This window comes from Argopecten irradians, chromosome 2 (genome assembly GCF_041381155.1).
Source record: "Argopecten irradians isolate NY chromosome 2, Ai_NY, whole genome shotgun sequence".
Lineage (NCBI taxonomy): Eukaryota > Metazoa > Mollusca > Bivalvia > Pectinida > Pectinidae > Argopecten > Argopecten irradians.
In genome coordinates, this window is record NC_091135.1 from 8483138 (window position 1) to 8505485 (window position 22348).

General features: G+C 34.3%; 1 protein-coding gene across 7 annotated transcripts; it reads left to right on the plus strand.

Annotated features, from left to right (window-relative positions):
- Positions 1-619: 619 nt before the first annotated feature.
- Positions 620-17708, plus strand: LOC138314344 (uncharacterized). 7 transcript variants are annotated; one of them, XM_069254640.1, is made up of 22 exons: positions 620-636; positions 931-1027; positions 1818-1995; positions 2560-2654; positions 2899-3073; positions 3633-3724; positions 4189-4363; positions 5012-5103; positions 5557-5731; positions 6380-6471; positions 6925-7099; positions 7596-7687; positions 8103-8277; positions 8822-8931; positions 9252-9429; positions 9955-10064; positions 10394-10571; positions 10976-11085; positions 12814-12991; positions 14347-14453; positions 15460-15637; positions 17564-17708. In XM_069254640.1, the coding sequence occupies exons 2-22, from the start codon at positions 937-939 to the stop codon at positions 17634-17636; spliced, it is 2829 nt and encodes a 942-aa protein (XP_069110741.1). In that variant the 5' UTR covers positions 620-636; positions 931-936; the 3' UTR covers positions 17637-17708. The 7 variants fall into 7 exon arrangements, with proteins under 7 accessions (XP_069110741.1, XP_069110746.1, XP_069110745.1 ...); XM_069254645.1 differs by lacking the exons at positions 9955-10064; positions 10394-10571; XM_069254644.1 differs by lacking the exons at positions 7596-7687; positions 8103-8277 and having other exon boundaries at positions 621-636.
- The last annotated feature ends 4640 nt before the right edge of the window (positions 17709-22348 follow it).

The window sequence follows — 22348 nt, forward strand, 5'->3', positions numbered from 1 at the left end:
TCGAATTGGGTGTGTTGTTTGATGTCTTCGGCAACATACTCCATAGATATAGCTCTATCAAAAAGGCGAAAGTTCCACTATACAAGAAGACATAACACGAAAAACCGTAGTCTCTCAAACAAGCACCACACATTTCATACACGTAACACATCGCATACATGGGAGGCCGTCCTTACATGACCGTTGCCGGTTATTTAATCAAAGTTAACCATACCGCACCCTTCGTGCGGAGAAAGGTGGAGAATATATTTAGCATTACAATTACGAAGGTCATATTCAGGTTGATTTAAGAAAATCATACAAAAATTCGAAGATATTGCCATTTTTATGAAACAGAATGAATACCAAAATAATATATAAAGATTACTTTATACAGGATATTTTCTCTTTGGCTAATGTCTCCATTTATTGAAAATATTAATGATCCGAAATCCGTGATAATTTTAGGTGTGGCTATTTGATAGTCGAGGTCAATGTTTATACGGAATTCCAACTGGAACTAACAGTCACGACGTGTATGTGAAGTGGTCATCTGCTGGTTCGAGAAGTCATGGTCACTTGATTGATAGGTGAGGCTAGTATAAAACTGACCACTGTTTAAGAGCCCACTTCATTACCCAGGGCGGCAATCAACAGGTAAGAAATATAAATATGCAAACTATATTCAATTTTGAATTGAAAAATCGAAATCAAGATTTAAAAAAAAAGAAACAAAACATAAGTCATTTTTACGCAGTGATTTTACACAATATATTAATACACACATCGTTTTATTGAAAAAAGAAAAGAAAAAATATTGCGTTGTTCATCACTCTCAAATTCCTGATAATTTAAAATGAAATTCAGAAATTATACATATATATTCGTTTTCGAAACATCATACCTTTTTTTTATTACTTATGCATACCGTATATTTAATATTTGTTTCAGCGGAAAATGAAGTGGTTTGGAATACTCTTGTTAGCAGTGCCTTTGGCCATAGCTGCCCCCGAGAGGAGGTCCACAAATCCTTTCTTAGGTGCAATTTGTAAGTTGAATATAGGTAGTAAGAATTACCAATAACAAGTCGGTAGCTTGCATCAATGTAAAAATATTGGGATATACGATTTTACGTTGGTTCTCTGTATAGCAAAAATATTGGGATCCATGATTTTTCGTCGATTATTTGTAAAGCAAAAATGAAAAAAAATATGATTGAGGACACTCAGAAACACGAAATAATGCGTAGTACTGAAAGTGCTGTTAAGTTTCAATGGCATATCTTATTAAAAGCATAATATATAATTAGATCTTAAAGCTAAGACAAAGGTTGTGAAATTCGTGTGAAAATCCATCCTATGTGTGAACCATGTATCAAGATGGGTTAACAAATATAAAAGAAATGTAGCACCTTTGCCCGGGTAATAGTGAAACATCCGAATATCCGAATATTTAACGGTGCATTTAACGGTTGTTATTTATATTGAACTCAAAACAGTTATAATTCACCTACAAAATAAAATATTAATATTACAGATTTCTAAACATGCAGAAATTCATACATTACATACAGCGTAGGCCGTTCTACGACCTTGGCTGATAATATATATCTGCAAAATGTTAAATTTGATAAAAATATTTTGATTTTCGATACGCGGTTTCCTACCATTAACAAGGTTTGCTTTGGTGACGTCATGAATATGCGAAATTCGCCTTTTTTGGAAAGGGTTGCCAACACCATCAATCAGAAAGTTGTATGTTTAGAACTACATGACTATGAAAAAGTTTGCAGAATATATACAAATTCATCTCGTTCTTTCGGTTTCGTATTTTCATAGTAAATATTTTCCATGCCGACGAGGTAAAGACCATAGTACAGGACCTTTACCACTCCATGGGGACTGATGAGCGTGAAGTCGAATGCGAGGCCGAATGTAACAAACTTGTTGATAGCCAACTTTCTTCTGGATCTCTTAACACTATTGGCCACACTGCCTGTCCTCTGATCTGTCACTCGTAAGTCTAGGTTTTCATTGTATCAAAATACCACAGGGTCTGTCAGAACTATCGGATAAATGAATGTCGTCTATTCTAATTTGTTACATTTGTTTATTTACATGAAATATCAGTTCTCAGATTTACATTGACAATTCTTAGCTCTGAACGTATAGACTTCATTTTGCTTGTAAGTGTTTCATAGACGGTTGCAAAAGCTTGTAAGTGTTTTATTGTTTATAGTATATCCAAAGTTTCCTAATTTTCCCTTATGCTCTGTTAGATATTGTATGGAGTAATTTCATACAAAGATATATTTAATGGGATAAACATGTGTGAAAATAGTCCATGCAGCCTACCAAACGACGTTTGCAGTTTTTTTAGTTCTGTTCTATGCAATATAATTGTTATTATTTTTCGTTCAATCATTGACCATTGCTTTTTCCTCATTTCTTCTTTATTGTTTTTCTATATTGAGTTTTGGTGATTTTAATATCATGTTTCATCTATCGTTTTACTACGTTCTCTCCATGCTATGTCTTTCAATCGTATTATCCTAGCATATTGATGACATTCTGGTTTCAGCTACCAAGAACTAGTGCATTACTTTGATGTAACACCGCAGACCGCCGCCGCCGCTCCAGCCAAGAGGGCTTTGAATCCCTTCCTTTCATCAATCTGTAAGTGTCCACATTAAAAATCGTACCTTTTAAATTCTGAACTATTTTAGAGAAAAGCCTTAACGTTTTAATCACCAAAGCAAAGAAAATATTGTTTATGTCGGGTATTACAAATAATTATGAGCACATTAGATTAAGCAAGGTGGCCAGTTATAAAATGTTTCATTTCTTTTTTCATAATGATTGTTAGGATTTTGGATTTCCTCTTCATAAAACTTTTAAACTTATTTTCTGTTTTGTCCAGTAAACGTGTTCCACGCTGATGAGATCAAGACCATTGTCACAGATTTGTACCAGTCCATGGGAACTGATGAGCGTGAGGCCGAGTGTGAGTCTGAGTGTAACAAACTTGTCGAGAGTCAGGCCACTGGCTCCCTCAACACCATTGGACACACTGCCTGTCCCCTAATCTGTCACTCGTAAGTTATGTTCGATATGATTGATGATTTTGATTGGCAGTAATGTACTTAATGCCCTATTGACAAATAAGTTAATTTAAAGACAGATAGATATATCATAATTATATTATATTATATTTCTAACCACGAAATTAACTTTATTATCCACTACCCATCCGAAACGGCTTTTGTTTTTTTAAATGGAAATGAAAAACGAGATTGATGATTTTGTCGCAAAAGTTATTGACTTAATGTTAACACTGCACGTATCATCACCTTCTAAACAATTGTAAAATTACATGCGAATTTCATAACGCGGGTCGCATAATGTTTCCCGCCATCGTCCTAATCCTTATCTTAGATTAACGAAATACATTTTCATATGTTATTGATTATTGAGGTAGTGAGAAAACTGTTTTGAAAGGTTGTTTCGGAAAGGAGGTGGGCCTTTAGATACGAAGCATCTTAACTCAACATATGTCATTACATATAATGGATATCATTACATAACCTTTCCAAATTTGGTCTTCGCAACATTGAAAGAAAGATGAACCTATACGGTTTTTATCACCATCTAAAGATTCCAGGAACTCGTCCATCATTTCGACATCAACCAACAAACCGCCGCCGCTCCAGCCAAGAGGGCTTTGAATCCTTTCCTGTCATCCATCTGTAAGTTTCCACGTTTAAAATCATACCAATTTAAATTAGCGATGACTATTTTAGCAAAAAAAAAACAAAACATTACTATATTCATTAAAAAGATCTTGTTTTAAGTCAGGTGTTATTTTTTTTCAAACAGAAGAGTTAGAGATTTTGATTTTCATAACAAGTTTTTTCCAAGGACAAAACCCTAAACCTGATGCTTCAATTTGCAAATTCAAGCAATGAATGAAATTCTAAATCTGAAACTAATAAGCAGTTAAGAGTCTGTAAAAATGATGTAGTTAATAACTCATCTTTATATCATCGACAAAAACGTCTTTTGCCTTTACATACACATTTTATCTTCATGATACCAGTGGTATGTGTATTTGAAGCAGACACAGGATATGGCTTATTTATATAAGTTCATAAGGGATGAAATACACGATCATTCACTTTGCGTACATCGTGTACTGTTTCTGTTTGGCCAGTGAATGTGTTCCACGCTGACGAGATTAAGACCATCGTCACAGATTTGTACCACTCTATGGGATCTGATGAGCGTGAGGTCGAGTGTGAGGCCGAGTGTAACAAACTTGTCGAGAGTCAGGCTACTGGCACATTGAACACCATTGGACACACTGCCTGTCCTCTGATCTGTCACTCGTAAGTAATGTTCGATATAATTGATATTTTTTAATTAACTGCAATGTACTTAATGTCCTATTGGCAAATAAGGTAATTTAAAGACAGATAGATATATTAGATTTCTAACCATGGAACTAACTTTAAGATCCACTACCCTTCCGAAACGGCTTTTGTTTTATAATATGGAAATGAAAAACGAGATTGATACTATTTTCGCAAGGATATTGACTTAATGTTAATACTACACGTCTCATCACCTTCTAAACAATTTAATTAAAAATTAAATTAAATGTGAATATTCATAACGCGGGTCACATTATGTTTCCCGCCCTCGTTCATATCACGGCGCGTTAGTTGATTGTCACTGCGTTAAACGCCAAAATATCGAAATGAATCCTTACTGTAAACATGGATTACGCACGAAAAAAACATTGTTTGGTATTGTAACCTCATTTTAGACCATCGACACTCATATTCATATGTTATTAATTTTAATGAAACTATTTTTTGTTTTGTTTCGGAAAGGTTTTGTCTCTTTCAATTAGTTAAATTTGAATTGAATACGCGTGTTTAGATGGAATGGATATCGTGCCGTAATTTTCAAAATTTGCAATTTCCAATGGTTGAAGAAAGATGAACCTATAAGCTTTTTATCACCATCTAAAGATTCCAGGAACTTGTCCATCATTTCGACATCAACCAACAAACCGCCGCCGCTCCAGCCAAGAGGGCTTTGAATCCCTTCCTGTCATCGATATGTAAGTACCCACGTTTAAAATCATACCAATTTATATTAGCGATGACTATTTAAGCAAATAAACATTACTCTATTCATTAAAAAGATGTTGTTTTAAGTCAGGTGTTATTTTTTTCACTCAGAATAGTTAGAGATTTGGATTTTCATAACGAGATTTGTCCAAGGACAAAACCCTAAAACTGATTCTTCAATTTGCAATTCAAACAATGAATGAAATTCTAAATCTGAAACTAATAACAAGTTAAGAGTCTGTAAAAATGATGTAGTTAATAACTCATCGTATATCATCGACAAAAACGTCTTTTGTCTTTACATACACATTTTATCTTCATGATACCAGTAATATGTGTTTTTGAAGCAGAAACAGGATATGGCTTACTTATATAAGTTCATAAGGGATCAAATACATGATCATTTACTTTGCATGCAGCGTGTACTGTTTCTGTTTGTCCAGTGAACGTTTTCCACGCTGACGAGATTAAGACCATCGTCACAGATTTGTACCAATCTATGGGAACTGATGAGCGTGAGGCCGAGTGTGAGTCCGAGTGCAACAAACTCGTCGAGAGTCAGGCCACTGGTTCCCTCAACACCATTGGACACACTGCCTGTCCTCTGATCTGTCACTCGTAAGTAATGTTCGATATAATTGATGTTTTTTAATTACCTGCAATGTACTTAATGCCCTATTGGCAAATAAGGTAATTTAAAGACAGATAGATATATTAGATTTCTAACCATGGAACTAACTTTAAGATCCACCACCCTTCCGAAACGGCTTTTGTTTTATAATATGGAAATGAAAAACAAGATTGATAATATTGTCGCAAAAGTTATTGACTTAATGTTAATACTACACGTAACATCACCTTCTAAACAATTTAATTAAAAACAAAATTAAATGTGAATATTCATAACGCGGGTCACATTATGTTTCCCGCCCTCGTTCATATCGCCGCGCGTTAGTTGATTGTCACTTCGCCAAACGCCAAAATAGCGAAATTAATCTTACTGTAAACATGGATTACGCACGAAAAAAAACATTGTTTGGTGTTGTAACCTCATCTTAGACCATCGACATTCATTTTCATTTGTTATCAATTTTAATGAAACTAATATTTTTTTGTTTCGGAAAGGTTGTGTCTCTTTCAGTAAGTAACATTTAAATTGAATACGCGTTTTTACATGAAATGGATATCGTGCCGTTATTTTCAAAATTTGTAATTTCCAATGTTTGAAGAAAGATGAACCTATACGGTTTTTATCACCATCTAAAGATTCCAGGAACTCGTCCATCATTTCGACATTAACCAACAAACCGCCGCCGCTCCAGCCAAGAGGGCTTTGAATCCCTTCCTGTCATCCATCTGTAAGTACCCACATTTAATATCGCACCATTTAAATTGATAATAACTATTTTAGAGAAAAGCATTACACAATTCTTCATAACATGTTGTTTTAAGTCAGATATTGAATTTGTTTTCACACTTATTACACGCAATAATTATGAATTTGGATTTGATATTCACATAACCGTAAAACTGATGCTTCTGTTCCCAACTAAAAATGAATCCATTTCCAAACTTAAACAAACTGATAAGCAGTTAAGAGTCTAGTGACTAACTCATTTATATCTCATCACAAAAGCGTAACTCTTCTCGGCTTCTGCCTTTGCATATACATTGTAACTTCAGGACGCTATTAGTAGAATGTGTAGTTGAAGCAGAAACATAATTTGGCTTACTATATAGGTAACAACCAAAGGGATCAAATGCATAACTATTCACTTTGAATACAGCGTATACTGTTTATGTTTGACCAGTGAACGTGTTCCATGCTGATGAGATCAAGACCATCGTCACAGATCTGTACCACTCTATGGGATCTGATGAGCGTGAGGTCGAGTGTGAGGCCGAGTGTAACAAACTCGTCGAGAGTCAGGCTACTGGCACATTGAATACCATTGGACACACTGCCTGTCCTCTCATCTGTCACTCGTAAGTAATGTTGGCTATAAGGGATGCTTTTGACCGGTTGTATGGACCTAACGTCCTATTGACAAATATGGCCATCTATGGACGGACTCACTTGTATGCCGTGTGTTGCGTGTATAGATGTCTGTAAAATGTGGGAGAATGCGTTATATTCGATATTTGTCTCTCTACAATAGTGCAATCTCGTGCCTATTTAATATCGATAAAACAATACACCAGAGTTACAAGGACAGCACACCCAACCTGGTTGCATTATGCTGACAACGGGATAGCCAGTCCAATTATTATTCATGCGAACGCTAAGCAACAGCAGACAAATAATATCTTTAACGAATTTGTTGTGATATCGATTCATGTCAGAATGTTAATGTGGTTACTTTTTTCTGAAAAAGATGGTCCTCTACGTTAAAACTGTCTCGAATTATTTCCTGCATTTATTGGTATTCAAAATGAGTTAGATATAGCCTCTGAAACTTAAACTTTTTGTCTGCATGTACAGATTCCAGGAACTCGTCCACCATTTCGACATCAACCAACAAACCGCCGCCGCTCCAGCAAAGAGGGCTTTGAATCCCTTCCTGTCATCCATCTGTAAGTATACACGTTTAAAATCGTACTATTTAAATGATATAAGTATTTGAGATAAAAGCATATTACACGATTCTCTACCAAAGGATAAAAAAATATTGTTTTAAGCCAGGTAAAAAGTTTTTTTCCAAAGTCAGAAATATCTTAATTTGATACTTCTATTTTCAACTAATATGCAAGTAATAAACAGATGTAGCGTCTCTAATAATGATGTCGTTTGTTTTCTATACTATCGATATACCAAAAACTTTACCCTTCTGGTATTCTGCCTTTGCATACACATTTCAACCTTAAGATACGAAGGTGCTGTTCGTAGTGCACGCAGATGCACATGACTTACTTATATATAGGTAGTTCCTAAGGGATCAAATATATGACCATTCACTTTGCAAACTGATAACTGTTTCTGTTTGACCAGTGAACGTGTTCCATGCTGATGAGATCAAGACCATTGTCACAGATCTGTACCACTCCATGGGATCTGATGAGCGTGAGGTCGAGTGTGAGGCCGAATGTAACAAACTTGTTGAGAGTCAGGCCACTGGCACATTGAACACCATTGGACACACTGCCTGTCCTCTGATCTGTCACTCGTAAGTAATGTTGGCTATAAGGGATGTTTTTGTCGGTTTCTTGTCTTGTGAACACTTAATGACGACAACCGTGCGTTGCGTGTGTGGATGTCTGGTACATTTATACGGTATATTTCAGTTGTGCCTCCCTCCAATAGTGGAATTTCCTGCATTAAGCAAATTTTTTCAAAGAGAAGTTACATACATGTATCTGTCTATCAACGAACTGTCTTGAATTATTTCCTGTTTTTGTGGTATTCAAAATGAATTTGACATAGTTTCTGAAACTTGAAATGATTTTGCTTTCTCTTTTATTTTGTTTTTAATTTTCAATTTTCTGTTATAATTGAATATATAGATGTGGTGATATATTCCGTACCGATGGTTTGATTTCGATCTGTTTTTAGTTCACAAATATTAAAGGTCTTAGCACGAAACACTTGAAAATCGTAACATTTATATATCTTTCATTTCTTTTAATGTTATGGATAGCATAACGTGTTTTCACAATTTGTGATATTCAAAGTTGAAAGTTGAACGTATAGGTTTTTATCACCATATGCAGATTCCAGGAACTCGTCCATCATTTTGACATCACCCCTCAGACTGCTGTTGCTCCGGCTACTGGTACCAGTGCTAAACGCTCTTTTGGATCAACCTTCATGAACTCCATCTGTAAGTTGTATACTGAAATACTTCAGCACAGTACTTTAAAGAAACTTTTAATCATTGTAACCCTAATTTAATGTGATACTACGATGCAAATAAAACTATTCTATTTTGTTCTGGATCTTTCTTGTTGAAATTAATTGAAACTGCATTTGATTTTATTATTCATATGTGTTCAATTGAGGAAACTTTGACATATGTCTGAAATATCACATTTTGAATTATTAACGAAAAAAATGTAAAAGAGGATGCAAACAGAAGTTTATAATGATTTTTATCTATTTTTGTAAACTATAGTCTCTATGGCGTTTCTTTTTCTCTACAAGTGAACGTGTTTCACGCTGACGAAATCAAGACTATCGTCACTGATCTGTACCACTCCATGGGATCTGATGAGCGTGAGGCTGAGTGTGAGAAGGAATGTAACAACCTAGTTGACACCCAGTTCAGCAGTGGAACGACCAACACTCTTGGCCACACTGCCTGTCCCCTGATCTGTCATTCGTAAGATCACAGTTAATCTCTTTTCTCAGTCGAACAAAATATGCGTGCGGATTTAAAATTTTCATAATTCATTTAGTTTTTCCTACCGTCTGTGATATCGTTGTTTTTCCTTTCGAAACTAATATAAAGCAACCAGGTTAGGTGCGTTGTTTGGTGTCTTACGTAGTGAGTTAGAACTATAGAAAGAACAAAGCAACACCAAACGAATACACCACAGCATTACAAAAATAGACGTTCACACTCTAGCAGTACATGGCATCCAGTTTGACCGTCCTTAGTTGACCCTAGCTGTTAAGACCAGGGAACCAACCATTGCTCTTTTAATAATGGAACTCGTGCATTTAGAAGTGTTATTTCTAACATGCTTTGATTCTTTGTTATCTATAATATATTTGAAAATTTATTTTCTTGTTTGATTAAATAACGTCCTATCAACAGTTATGGTCAAGCTAATCCTGGAATTATATATTCTTCACATAATGGTGTCAGTGTAATTTAAAAATATTGTTTTATTTTAATTTACAGATTCCAGGAACTTGTCCACCATTACGACATCACCCCACAGACGGCTGTTGCTCCGGCTACTGGTACCAGTGCTAAACGCTCTTTTGGATCAACCTTCATGAACTCCATCTGTAAGCTCTATACTGAAGCACTGTAGCATAATATTCGAAAAAAACAACAACATTTATTCGTTGCAACCCATATTTCATCTCATATAATGTTATTCAATATTGCAAAAAAAACTTTGATAGGTGTTGTCTGTTTTGTTCTGGATCCTGTTTGTTTAAATTAATTGAAAACACATATATCTGGATTTTATCATTTATTTGTGTTCAATAGAGTACATTTGTCCGAGTTATTTAAATAACGACAGGAAAAAATAGAAAATAAATGTAAAAAGAAATACATTACTGTTTTAACACATTTTGCAGTCCCTTTCGTGTTTCTTTTTCTCTGATAGTGAACGTGTTCCACGCTGACGAGATTAAAACAATCGTCACAGATCTGTACCACTCCATGGGATCTGATGAGCGTGAGGCCGAGTGTGAGAAGGAATGTAACAACCTAGTTGACACCCAGTTCAGCAGTGGAACGACCAACACTCTTGGCCACACTGCCTGTCCCTTGATCTGTCATTCGTGAGTTTGTTTATTCGTTTGTGTCAGTATAAATTGTCACAGTTGATCATTTCTCCCAGTTTTCACAATATATTTAGTTATCCTTACCGTCCTCATTATTGCTGTCCTTCCTTTCGAAACTAGAATAACGTGACCGGGTTAAGTGTGTTTGTTTGTTTGATTAACGTGCTATTAACAGCTATGGTAAGGTGAGAGCTAGGTGTGTTTTTGGTCTCTATGACAGCATGCTTCACTATATAAAAAGCAATAGACACAATAAGAATACACCACAGCCTCCCAAAACATACAAACATTCACACATGCAGCACATGGAATCAAATGGATGCCGTCCTTTAATGGGATTTTATATTCTTTACAAAATGGTGACCGAGCAATGTTGATATGGTATTTTCTTTTTAATATAGATTTCAGGAACTTGTCCACCATTACGACATCACCCCACAGACGGCTGTTGCTCCGGCTACTGGTACCAACGTCAGGCGATCTCTCGGGTCATCCCTCTTGACTTCCATTTGTAAGTCTTTTATTTTTTGTGTGTGTACTTACTGCAACTTGTAATTGTCCATTTGCATTCAAGTTCAATCCGTTTCCTGTTCCTGTTCAGAAATTCATATTTTCTATTCGTAAGATTTTAAAAATATCCATGTATTTCTGATTCATTTCCTGCTGCTGTAATGTCCCTGTTAAGATTATACCCCGTCCATATTATGTTTGTATATAGTTATATAATGACGACACTAGCTGAAGTAATGTTTAAAAAATAACAGGCTATACAATAAGACTCGCATATTCACAATTGTAATGTACAATATGGCTTGCAGATTCACAATTATAATATACAATATGGCTTGCACATTCACAATTATAATGTAAAATATGGCTTGCACATTTACAATTATAATATACAATATGGCTTGCACATTCACAATTATAATGTACAATATGGCTTGCACATTCACAATTATAATGTACAATATGGCTTGCACATTCAAAATGATAATGCACAATATGGCTTGCACATTCACAATTATAATGTACAATATGGCTTGCACATTCACAATTATAATGTACAATATGGCTTGCACATTCACAATTATAATGTAAAATATGGCTTGCACATTTACAATTATAATATACAATATGGCTTGCACTTTCACAAATATAATTTACAATATGGCTTGCACATTCACAATTATAATATACAATATAGCTTGCACATTCACAATTATAATATACAATATGGCTTGCACTTTCACAATTATAATGTACAATGTAGCTTGCACATTCATAATTATAACATACAATATGGCTTGCACATTCACAATTATAATGTAAAATATGGCTTGCACATTTAAAATCATAATGCACAATATGACTTCCACATTCACAATTATAATCTTCAATATGGCTTGCACATTTACAAATATAATGTACAATATGACTTCCACATTCACAATTATAATATAAAATATGGCTTGCATTTTCACAATTATAATATACAATATGGCTTGCACATTCACAATTATAATATACAATATGGCTTGCACATTCACAATTATAATATACAATATGGCTTGCACTTTCACAATTATAATGTACAATATAGCTTGCACATTCACAATTATAATATACAATATGGCTTGCACATTCACAATTATAATATACAATATGGCTTGCACTTTCACAATTATAATGTACAATATGGCTTGCACTTTCACAATTATAATGTACAATATGGCTTGCACATTTACAATTATAATATTACAATATGGCTTGCATATTCACAATTATAATGTACAATATGGCTTGCACATTCACAATTATAATGTACAATATGGCTTGCACATTTACAATTATAATATACAATATGGCTTGCACTTTCACAATTATAATGTACAATATGGCTTGCACTTTCACAATTATAATGTACAATATGGCTTGCACATTTACAATAATATTAGTTGTCTGTATGATTTATTTACGTCCTATTAACAGCTAGTAAGGACCGCCTACCATGTATGTGGTATGTAGTGTGTATAAAGTGCAAAGCGCATAATGAACATTATAGTTCTTCTTTGATTGCAAGAGTCGAAAACATCTATTTATGAAATTTATGCACTGTAAACTTGCACAATGTAATGTTCAATACGATTTGCACATTCACAAATACAATGTACAATACGACTTACACAATTAGGTATAATGAACAAACTCCGTTCCATGTGTTCTCTTACTTCATCAGTGAACGTTTTCCACGCTGATGAGATCAAGACCATCGTCACAGATCTGTACCACTCCATGGGAACTGATGAGCGTGAGGCCGAATGTGAGCGGGAATGTAGCAATCTTATTGAAACACAATTCCACGCTGGATCTCTCAACACAATTGGACACACATCATGTCCTCTTATCTGCCATTCGTAAGTTTTTCTTTGATTGTTTAACTTTGGTTGTAATAGTCGAAAAACATTATATATATGAAATTTATGTACTGTAAAATCCTTATTTGTAAGTCTAATGTATGATTATATGGAAATATGCCTGCAGAAATGACTTTGAAATACTAATTAACCCCGTAAATATGTAAATTGAAATTGTAGACCAAATTTGATTTTAAGATGTGACCGTATGTGCACAAGGATTTTTGACATTACTGCCAAATGTTTATAAAATCATTTTCAGCTCTTATTTGTGCTAGTAAAATTACAAACTCAAAATGTTGTTAATTTTTTATGGTGAGTGGAAAAATTAAAAACTCTTTTTTGCACATTTATATCATACTTTGTGTTCGAAGATATTTCCTGAAATTTGAAGCTAATTGACTTCTTATTACAAAAAATACAATAAATAGACTGACCGATCATTTAGCACTATATCTAAACGGAATAGATTTCTTAACATGACTAAAGGGAGATCAATCAAATTATTTTCTCTAACTCTCAATGGTCAGGAACATTGCTTCCTAAATGATTTGAAATGTTCAAATTAAATGAAACAAATCAGATCATTTTAGGGCATCATCCTTGTTAATATGTTTTTAAATTTCCCTTCTTATTCTTACATGCCCTGTGTTTATAAAAAGTTTTAAATGAATCAGATCTTGATATATAAAATAAGAATATGTTACCGATTTTATCAAGCCGGACAATATGTTAATGACAATTATATAAAGAATACGTGTAATGACTAGATGATACGGATCCAGCCTTGCAGATAGTGGTAACAAAAAACCTGCTGACCCAGTTGCAAGATAAGGCAACTAAATTTGAAATCTATACTTTTTATGTCTTACTAACCCTTAACACTGTCTTACTGTTGACCTTGAACTAAGCATTCTCCCCTGTAAGTTAGCGTCTGTGTGTCGGCCAGGGGACAAAACAAAGTAATAAAAAAAGTGTTAGCTTCTGCTCCTGCTTAAAACTAAGCATAAAAAGAGAAAGATGACTGGTTTGCCCGTTGCCAGTGACCGCGAGTAGGGTGTGCTGTACGGTGTCTTCGGCAACATTCTTCAGAGGAATAGCACTACAAAACCGGCAACAATCCCATCGTTATAATGAACACAAACACATCGCAATATCCCAACACATACAGACAATCATCACACACTCAACAAATTGCATACAAAGAATGCCGTCATTAAATGGCCTCAGATTAAACCAACAAAGCAAATAACTAGCTTTATTATTACGTTAACCATGTTTACGTATTCAGTTGATGTATATAGTATCAAAAGAATAAACTTGTGTCATTAGATTTAGATTTATTTCATTTACAGATTCCAGGAGCTCGTCCACCATTTCGATATTGCCCCCACTAGTGCTAACCCCGCCCCAGCAACATCTACCAACAAACGGGCATTGAACCCCCTAGTCAGCGCTGTATGTAAGTAGTCTAGGAGTCTAGATTACCGTTTTATAATTCAGTGCTACTGTTACATACCAGGTATGTAATCAGTGTATTATGACGTGTATGCTTGACCACTGGTTCTCGATATCTGACTCTCTGTGTATACCCTGTAGCATCCATACATTATTTTCCACCTTAATAATGAACCGATGAACAATATGTTGTACTTTATAAGCATGTTACAACTAAAGGACTTGCGGTACAAAAATCCTTACAATTCAGTTTCAATTTTTGAATTTAGCATTTCGTCAATAGTGTCAATATGAGGGGAAGTAGTTCTGCTATAGATGACCTTCAGTTGTTGTCGATATGCTTAATCTTTATTTCCATGACTGATATTTTCGAATGCAACTACACATTTTCCTTAACTAAACAATGCCCATCGTCCCTTATAATATTCATATTATTTTATCAAAAATAAAGTGTTCTCTACATTTCGGGTAACAGGTAATACTCTTTTGAAAATATCACACCATATACAGGACAGCCGATATATTAATTATCCACGATCACACGTCTCATTCATATATTGGAATCTTAATTCATCCCCCATCTACAAATGTTGACGTTTACAAAAATGGCATAAAACGGATTTCCATAGCAAAATCTTACCTATAAATTAAAACCGTTACTAACGTCAAGCGCATTAAGAAATCTGAAATGTTTTGAATCTTTTGTTTGTTTGATTATGTTAACGTCCTATTAACAGTCAGGGTCATAAAAGGACGGTCTCCCATTTGTGTCGCGTGTGTGAAGTGCGAGGTGCGTGTTTGGGAGACTGTGTTTGAATCAAATAGGACTTTAATTGAATTGTAAGAACGGCAGCACAGTGAAAAGGACTTTCGCACTGATTCTAATCAACAAAGTAATGTGTGTTTCCTGGGGATGTGTATACAAAGGGAAACAACTCCCGATCAACCATTCTTGAAAACCTACTGTCATCATTTGAGCTTTTATATGTAATTCGGACATTGTATTGTAGTGAACATTTTCCATGTTGACGAGATCAAGACCATCGTCACAGATCTGTACCACTCCATGGGATCTGATGAGCGTGAGGCTGAGTGTGAGAAAGAATGTAATAACCTGGTTGACACTCAGTTCAGCAGTGGAACGACCAACACTCTAGGTCATACCGCCTGTCCACTTGTTTGTCACTCGTAAGTATCGTGCACAGTCGATAATTTCCGTAATGTTTCGTAACCATATGAAATGTTCAGGATTGCATTTTTCTTATCAGAATACGGTTATCTAGGTGTTCTATGTTCTAAATATTACAGTATATCTGATTAGTTAGCTTTCATAGACATTCAAGTTTGTGTAAGGAATGTCATGCTATGCTTAAATTGTTCATGTTTCAATTACAGTTTTTGCAATATGAGTATATTGTACTTAAATATTGTGTAAGGAATGTCATGCTATGCTTAGCATTGGTTCTCAAAATATCGAATTTAATATTTTTGAACCATGTAAAAGTACATATCAATGACTCAATTGAATTTAGAGTAATATACAACTACATGATATCCCCTGTGCTTAGTTTAAACAAGTCAAGCTGTGTTAACTTAAAAACTGATTAGCTTATATACACGTACCAGAAATTAATCACTAAACAACATTGATCATTTTAAATTGAACAGTCGGGCAAGGATGGCTAAAGTCGGTAAAAATGGTGTGAATGTATCCAGTATAATTTCTTATGAAATGGAAAAATAAAATCTCTCGTCAAAATCTGTCTGCGTACGAAGAAATTAATTTAAAGTATGGAAATTCTAAAACGTCCTCCCGGCTCACTATGTCCGTGGTTACATTTCCACGCAGCCTCGCTTTCAATGCTTTCAAATGTTCTTTGCTTTAATGGTCATAACTGGGTTACAAAGCAGAACTTGACCGTCGTATTAATATGTGAGAACTTTTGGAAGGCCAATGAACGCATTTAGCTGGTTTTCTTTGCCCGACTATTCACTTTAACATTCAATTGTTTCTATCAAAAAGCAAAATTATAACCAACAGTTGAAGTCTTTAGTGAGCTTTGAATACAACAATCTACATAATTTATGTGCACACTGATTTCTTTAGACCTGACATCCTATGGGACTGACAATAAGATCCTAGGTTAATATGTCCGTACGACCTACTTGCGTAACACGTCCTAATATCTTACCTTATAGTTATGTATGTGATTGGTTCCATATGTTGGTATTATCAAAAGCTCTGACGTCATGAGTCGAACGATCACGAATTGCGATTATCTTAATACATATATAGTAAGAAAGGTACAACATGAAGGACGTTTTAGCATCGGGTCATACCATTTTTATAAAGCACACACTAATAATATATGGCTTATAGTTCTTTTGTACACCAATGAAACAAGTATAATTTTATTTTACTTATGAGTTTTAGTGAGAGCTTATTTTAATTTCCGTTAAAATAGATTTGTTATTAAACCTGCACGAATGTTAACACTAATTTGTAAAGCATACATGTTTAACAACAGTCACAGGCTCAAATGTACTTAGAAATTTAATTCGTAATACGAATAGTGTGTTGCAAACGATGGAAATACACTTTGTCTTAATGTCGTTTATTTTTTAATTTACAATCACTGACTCTGGTAGTTAGTACAAATTAAACAAAATCACAAACTACTGTTATTTTTGAATATCTAATATAAACCATAAATGATATCAGCCACACGATTTGCAGAAAACGTCCAAATAGGGTAATGAGAGATTAGCTATTCGATGTATGGGTATAAAATTAGTATTCAAGTCGAGTTATTCATTTTGCTTTATGCGAATCACTATTATCGCTTATTGTTATGTAAACTAACATTGCCAAATTGAAGTTTATCAGGCCATAAATGGTATCTCATATGATGAAGCAAAGTGACCACGGCTATCAATATCTGAACTAAGACCTAAAAAGAAGTTTTGTGATCAAGCGTAGATTGGAACAAGATCATAGACATAAATGGTAAATATAGATGCACAACGCGCAATATGAACCTAGTTTAATATTATATAACCAACCTTTACTTAATGCTTAGAAGTTGCGCTTATGTTTACAATATCTATTTTCAGATTCCAGGAACTTGTATCACATTTCGACATTGCTTCTCAGACAGCTCCAGTGTCTGGTACGTCACAAGCCTAAATGTGTTGTTTCATTGAGTTGTTTCGCTATTATTTATTGAATACTATTTAAATAAACACCTTGTTACCTGTTTGTACGATTTCTGATTTTTATTATCAATACTTATTTTACATATTTTGTCTTAATGGTCATGGAAGTAGGACTTTACGTATCGAATAAATTACCCCTATATCATATTGGTAAGTACTTCATGAATTAATGAAAATATTCCAAACTGCTTATTATTAAACACAGCTTTAAGCAAACAGTGGAGGTCAGACGTAAAATGTAAACTTTCATATAGCTATAATTTCTGGAAATAATCTTTCGTTACCATATATTCTTAGTGTGTTATTACAAAAAAAAATCATGATATAAAAGTGCAGTATAAATGATAACATCTTGTCGGCACTCAACACACCTTCCTTTTATCAAATTTTTCCATCAGGAACAGCCCTCACAGATATGGATCACGCGATCATTCTTTATATAGAATTTGTAACCATAAGTAATTTAAATATCCTTACTAGGTTAAATCAAACATAGAGATAAGGAATGTATACTCTCCCACGATGAACATGTTGGCTTATCTTTAATAGAATTCCGTCGGTAGAGGTGGCTATCATCTACAATTTCAACTATTGCTATCAAGGGAAACACCATTGCGATAGTTTAACCACTGCAGACTACAATTGCAATAGTATTTTGATAGTATTGCACTCTGAAGTGAATCCGATTACAACGCAGTCAATGAATTGACCGCAATGACGTACATCTAGTGCAGTATTGGTTTAGAGTTACTTCCCTTTACCTCCTAGCGTCAGTACCAACTCAAATGCAATGGAGATCGTGATTGAGAACATTGTCGGTGTTTTGGTTTTGATTGAAAAGCATGGGAAAGTGATATTGATACAGTAGTGTAATCGCACAACGTTACACGATGTGCGGCGTGCGGACGATGTGCGCACGATGTGCGGTCTTGGCGGTAGAGAGAGCAACTAACTAAATAATTTTACATAGACCACAGTGTTAAATTTTGTTAAAGTTTTGTACTGTATCATTAAAACAAAGGAGTATTAGTTAGCTATTGTGCTCTATAATTAAAGTCTAGGTTCTCATATATCACTAAATAGAAAAAAAGTTTGGGTCCTTCTGCTCAAACTCCAACCAGGGTAGCTTTATTGAAATCAGACGCATTTTGCACTAAAAAAATCCTGAAATTCTAATGCTTTTACCTATTCATTATCAAAGTTGATATTTTGAACCTAAATCTCAATATAAATTTCCAAATTCATATCATGGTTATCTAGGAATAATTACCTGTCAGAAAACATTTTTACTTTTGAAATTCATAATTAGCCAGCCAATCAGCGGCCGGGTTAAAATGCTATCCTGGGCTCAATCTTGTATACACAGGGGCCATTTCGAAGGTCTTTTTTTTTATTTAGTTGGTTGATCCCTATAAACGGTGTCTGGGCGATTGTTATAGTGGTTGATATAAATTCAGGAATACAATTGTATTGAGTAAACGAGCAAAACGATGATGGGGTTTTATTTCAACTGTATTGAAGGCATGGGCAATCTAGATGTGATATATAAAGTATATTAAATGTATTTTGTTTTGTTTACTTGACAATTTACGTACTTGGAGCTGCTAAACAGTCTACTGTTCCGGCTAATGAGACCTTTACAATGTTAATTTTAAACATCTTCATACTTTGATTTTGTTCTATTGTTAACGTAACAATAGTTCATTTTTAAAGTTTAAAGATTTAATTGAGACAGCTTTATTAATTAAAGTTATTGTCATGTAGTCTCATTAAGAAATTACATTAAGATATTCAAAATTAATAATACTCCAAATCGTTTGTACATGTACATGTAGCTACATTTATTTTGGACTGAAGAAGACCCTTTAGTGGCTGAATATATTTTCAATATAAATTATTTTTGATTTAACTATGAATTTATTTTTCCCTTTTATTTCGGATAACTAATATACTAGCTTTATACGTTTTTACCTCATTATGATATATTTTTCTAGCTAGATCATAGTTTTTACCAGAAATCTATATAATACATTATCTAAATATAAATATCTGGGTTTACGTACGTTAATCCAGGTATTCGCATCCTTTGTATACGTTAATCCAGGTATTCGCATCCTTTGTATATGTATACCTGAGCAAGGATATTAGTTTAATTAAAGGTAAAACGTTTCATGGCCAGAGGCCAGAATTAGTGTCAGAGCGGCGAAATACACATACAATATCTAGCTATATATACAAATAGTACACAATTTTGTAGGTAGATTTGGGGTTGGGCTGGGGCATAAAGGAGCCCAAAGGATATTGTCTCGAAGCATGTTTGAAATGCACATGTACATGTATACATGTAGTATAAATTTAACTGTTAGTAAACCCCTCTCCCTCTCCTGAAAAAAGATCAATAAAATACAAAACAAGATACAAATCAATGTGTATAAAGTATCTTCATTTTTAGAAAAAAAATCAATTTTATAACAATTATTCTCAATTGAAAAGATAAGCGCAATTTGATAAAAAAGTAGCTATCAGTTAATTATTACTATTTGAAACAAAACCACGCATGGAATCACGTAGACTTTACTAAACTAATCAGGTTATGCAGGTACAGAGGCGGTCACAGCATGCTATTAATTGTACATGTATTGAATGCTAGAATGGACCCTCCTGGGTTAAAAAAATAGGTAAACTCTACCTGTGACGCCTAACTGATCATCATCTCAGGTAAGGTATGACCTTCTTAGGATGGGATAGGGAAAGACGGAGAAAAGACCCCTTATTTTATTTAATCTTCTAGTAAATTTACACAACTTAATATAGATTTCATGTTTATATATAATATATAATTATAGAGACTAATTATAGCCCAAACTGACAATACAATGAATAAATCAAAATTGAATGTATATCAATCAAAGTATGTTTCAAATATTAATATGAAATAGTACATATGTAGAAACAATTGTTTAAACAGAAATTAATCATTAGATTTAGATATCACTAAAATGACAGTGCAAGTAAATTATACTCCTCATCACGGTCCGTTTATGGAATGATTTCGCAAATTTGACTGACCGATAGTCCCGATAGCACAACTGTGCGGACGATGTGCGCCCGATGAATGCACGATGTGTGGACGATGTGCGCACGCAGTTTTTGGAACGTTGTGCGGTCACATAACTGTAGTGACTATTAGTCAGTTACTAAATCCAACCTCTGTGAGTACATGATTTTAGTCAAAGTTACAGAAAATATCTGACAATTGAACTATCGAGTTTTGCGAACTATCGTCGATTGTTATCAACTTTTTTTAATATTGCCATCGATTGATCGAGTTAGGAGGCATATGATCGCAATATAACGATAGTCTGACGTATCGTTACACCCCTATCCGTCGGTCTAGTTTTGCTCAATGTGATTTGTGTATTTTGAAATAAAGAATTAATCATACATCGAGTAACTAATTTACATTCGGCTTCTTCTCTTTCACTGGTATATGTTCATCAATAACATATTTAAGTAAACATTCATGAACCCAGTAAACATCATCAGCATGATCAAAAGTGAAGTCCACATTGAAGGGTATATTGCCTATATCATAGTTAAATCTTGCTCGTGAAAGTTTTTATAGCTACGAAATTTGAGTTTTTCCTTTTCGATTCTACCCTCAATGACTATGCCTACAAAGTTGTGCCAATCACTTATGTCTGTAGTGAAATTAAGGGGGTTAAAACAAAAGTTAAGATGGTTTGTCAAAATGACATCCAAAAGAGATTGGTCACAGTCTTACAAACAAGTAGGAGCATTAATTTTGCAGCTCAGATAAAAAAAAAAAACATCAAATAAATCAGAGGTTTCTCTCTAGTAGGGTGAGTTAGATCAAAGTTGAGGTCTCCTAAAATAAGAATATTATCATATTTAGTGGATATTTAGTCAAACCTCTAGTTGCACTGTCCTCAAAAAGTCTGACATTAAGACTTGGTGGTTTATAAGTTCCTGTAATAACCCACTTTCTCTTCTGAATGCTACTAATAGACTTATCTTTGAAATATGTATCAGTTAAATGTTTCCTTGACTCCTCAGTTAGAAAATATTGAAAGTTATGGCATACTTTAAAGAGTGCTCGGAATGGTTTGGTATGTAAGGCTTGGTAAATGCGTCACTGGATAAAACTTAGTTTAGAGAAAGTCGAGTTACAGCGATTACGGTATTATGGATAATGAGACTTTTCTCGAAAACACGCCTGAAGCCACAAGCCATATGACCCTGATTAGCTGATCACTGATCAAAACGCTATAAAACAATGGGACCGACTCTCTCCACAATAAATCAGACTTTTTTTGAAGTCTGCCAACTAATGTAAACGGTATGTTGGAACAAAAAAACGATTTTTGTACATGTGATATACCTATATAATGTTATTATCAAGGCGTTTTCACAGATATTGGTAAGGAATACGCTTAAATATGGATTGATACGATACACTACACAACTATACGCAATAAATGTATACCCCTAGTTCGTGTTTGGAACCACATTATCAAAGATATAATTAAACAAGAAATAAACAAATGTATGCATGAATATTGTATGTCAAGGATGTATACTTGTACGTCCTTGGTTATATTATCGAAAACGTCGATCCGCGTCGCCTGATGTCTCCTAGTCAAACTCACTTTACGAATGTGC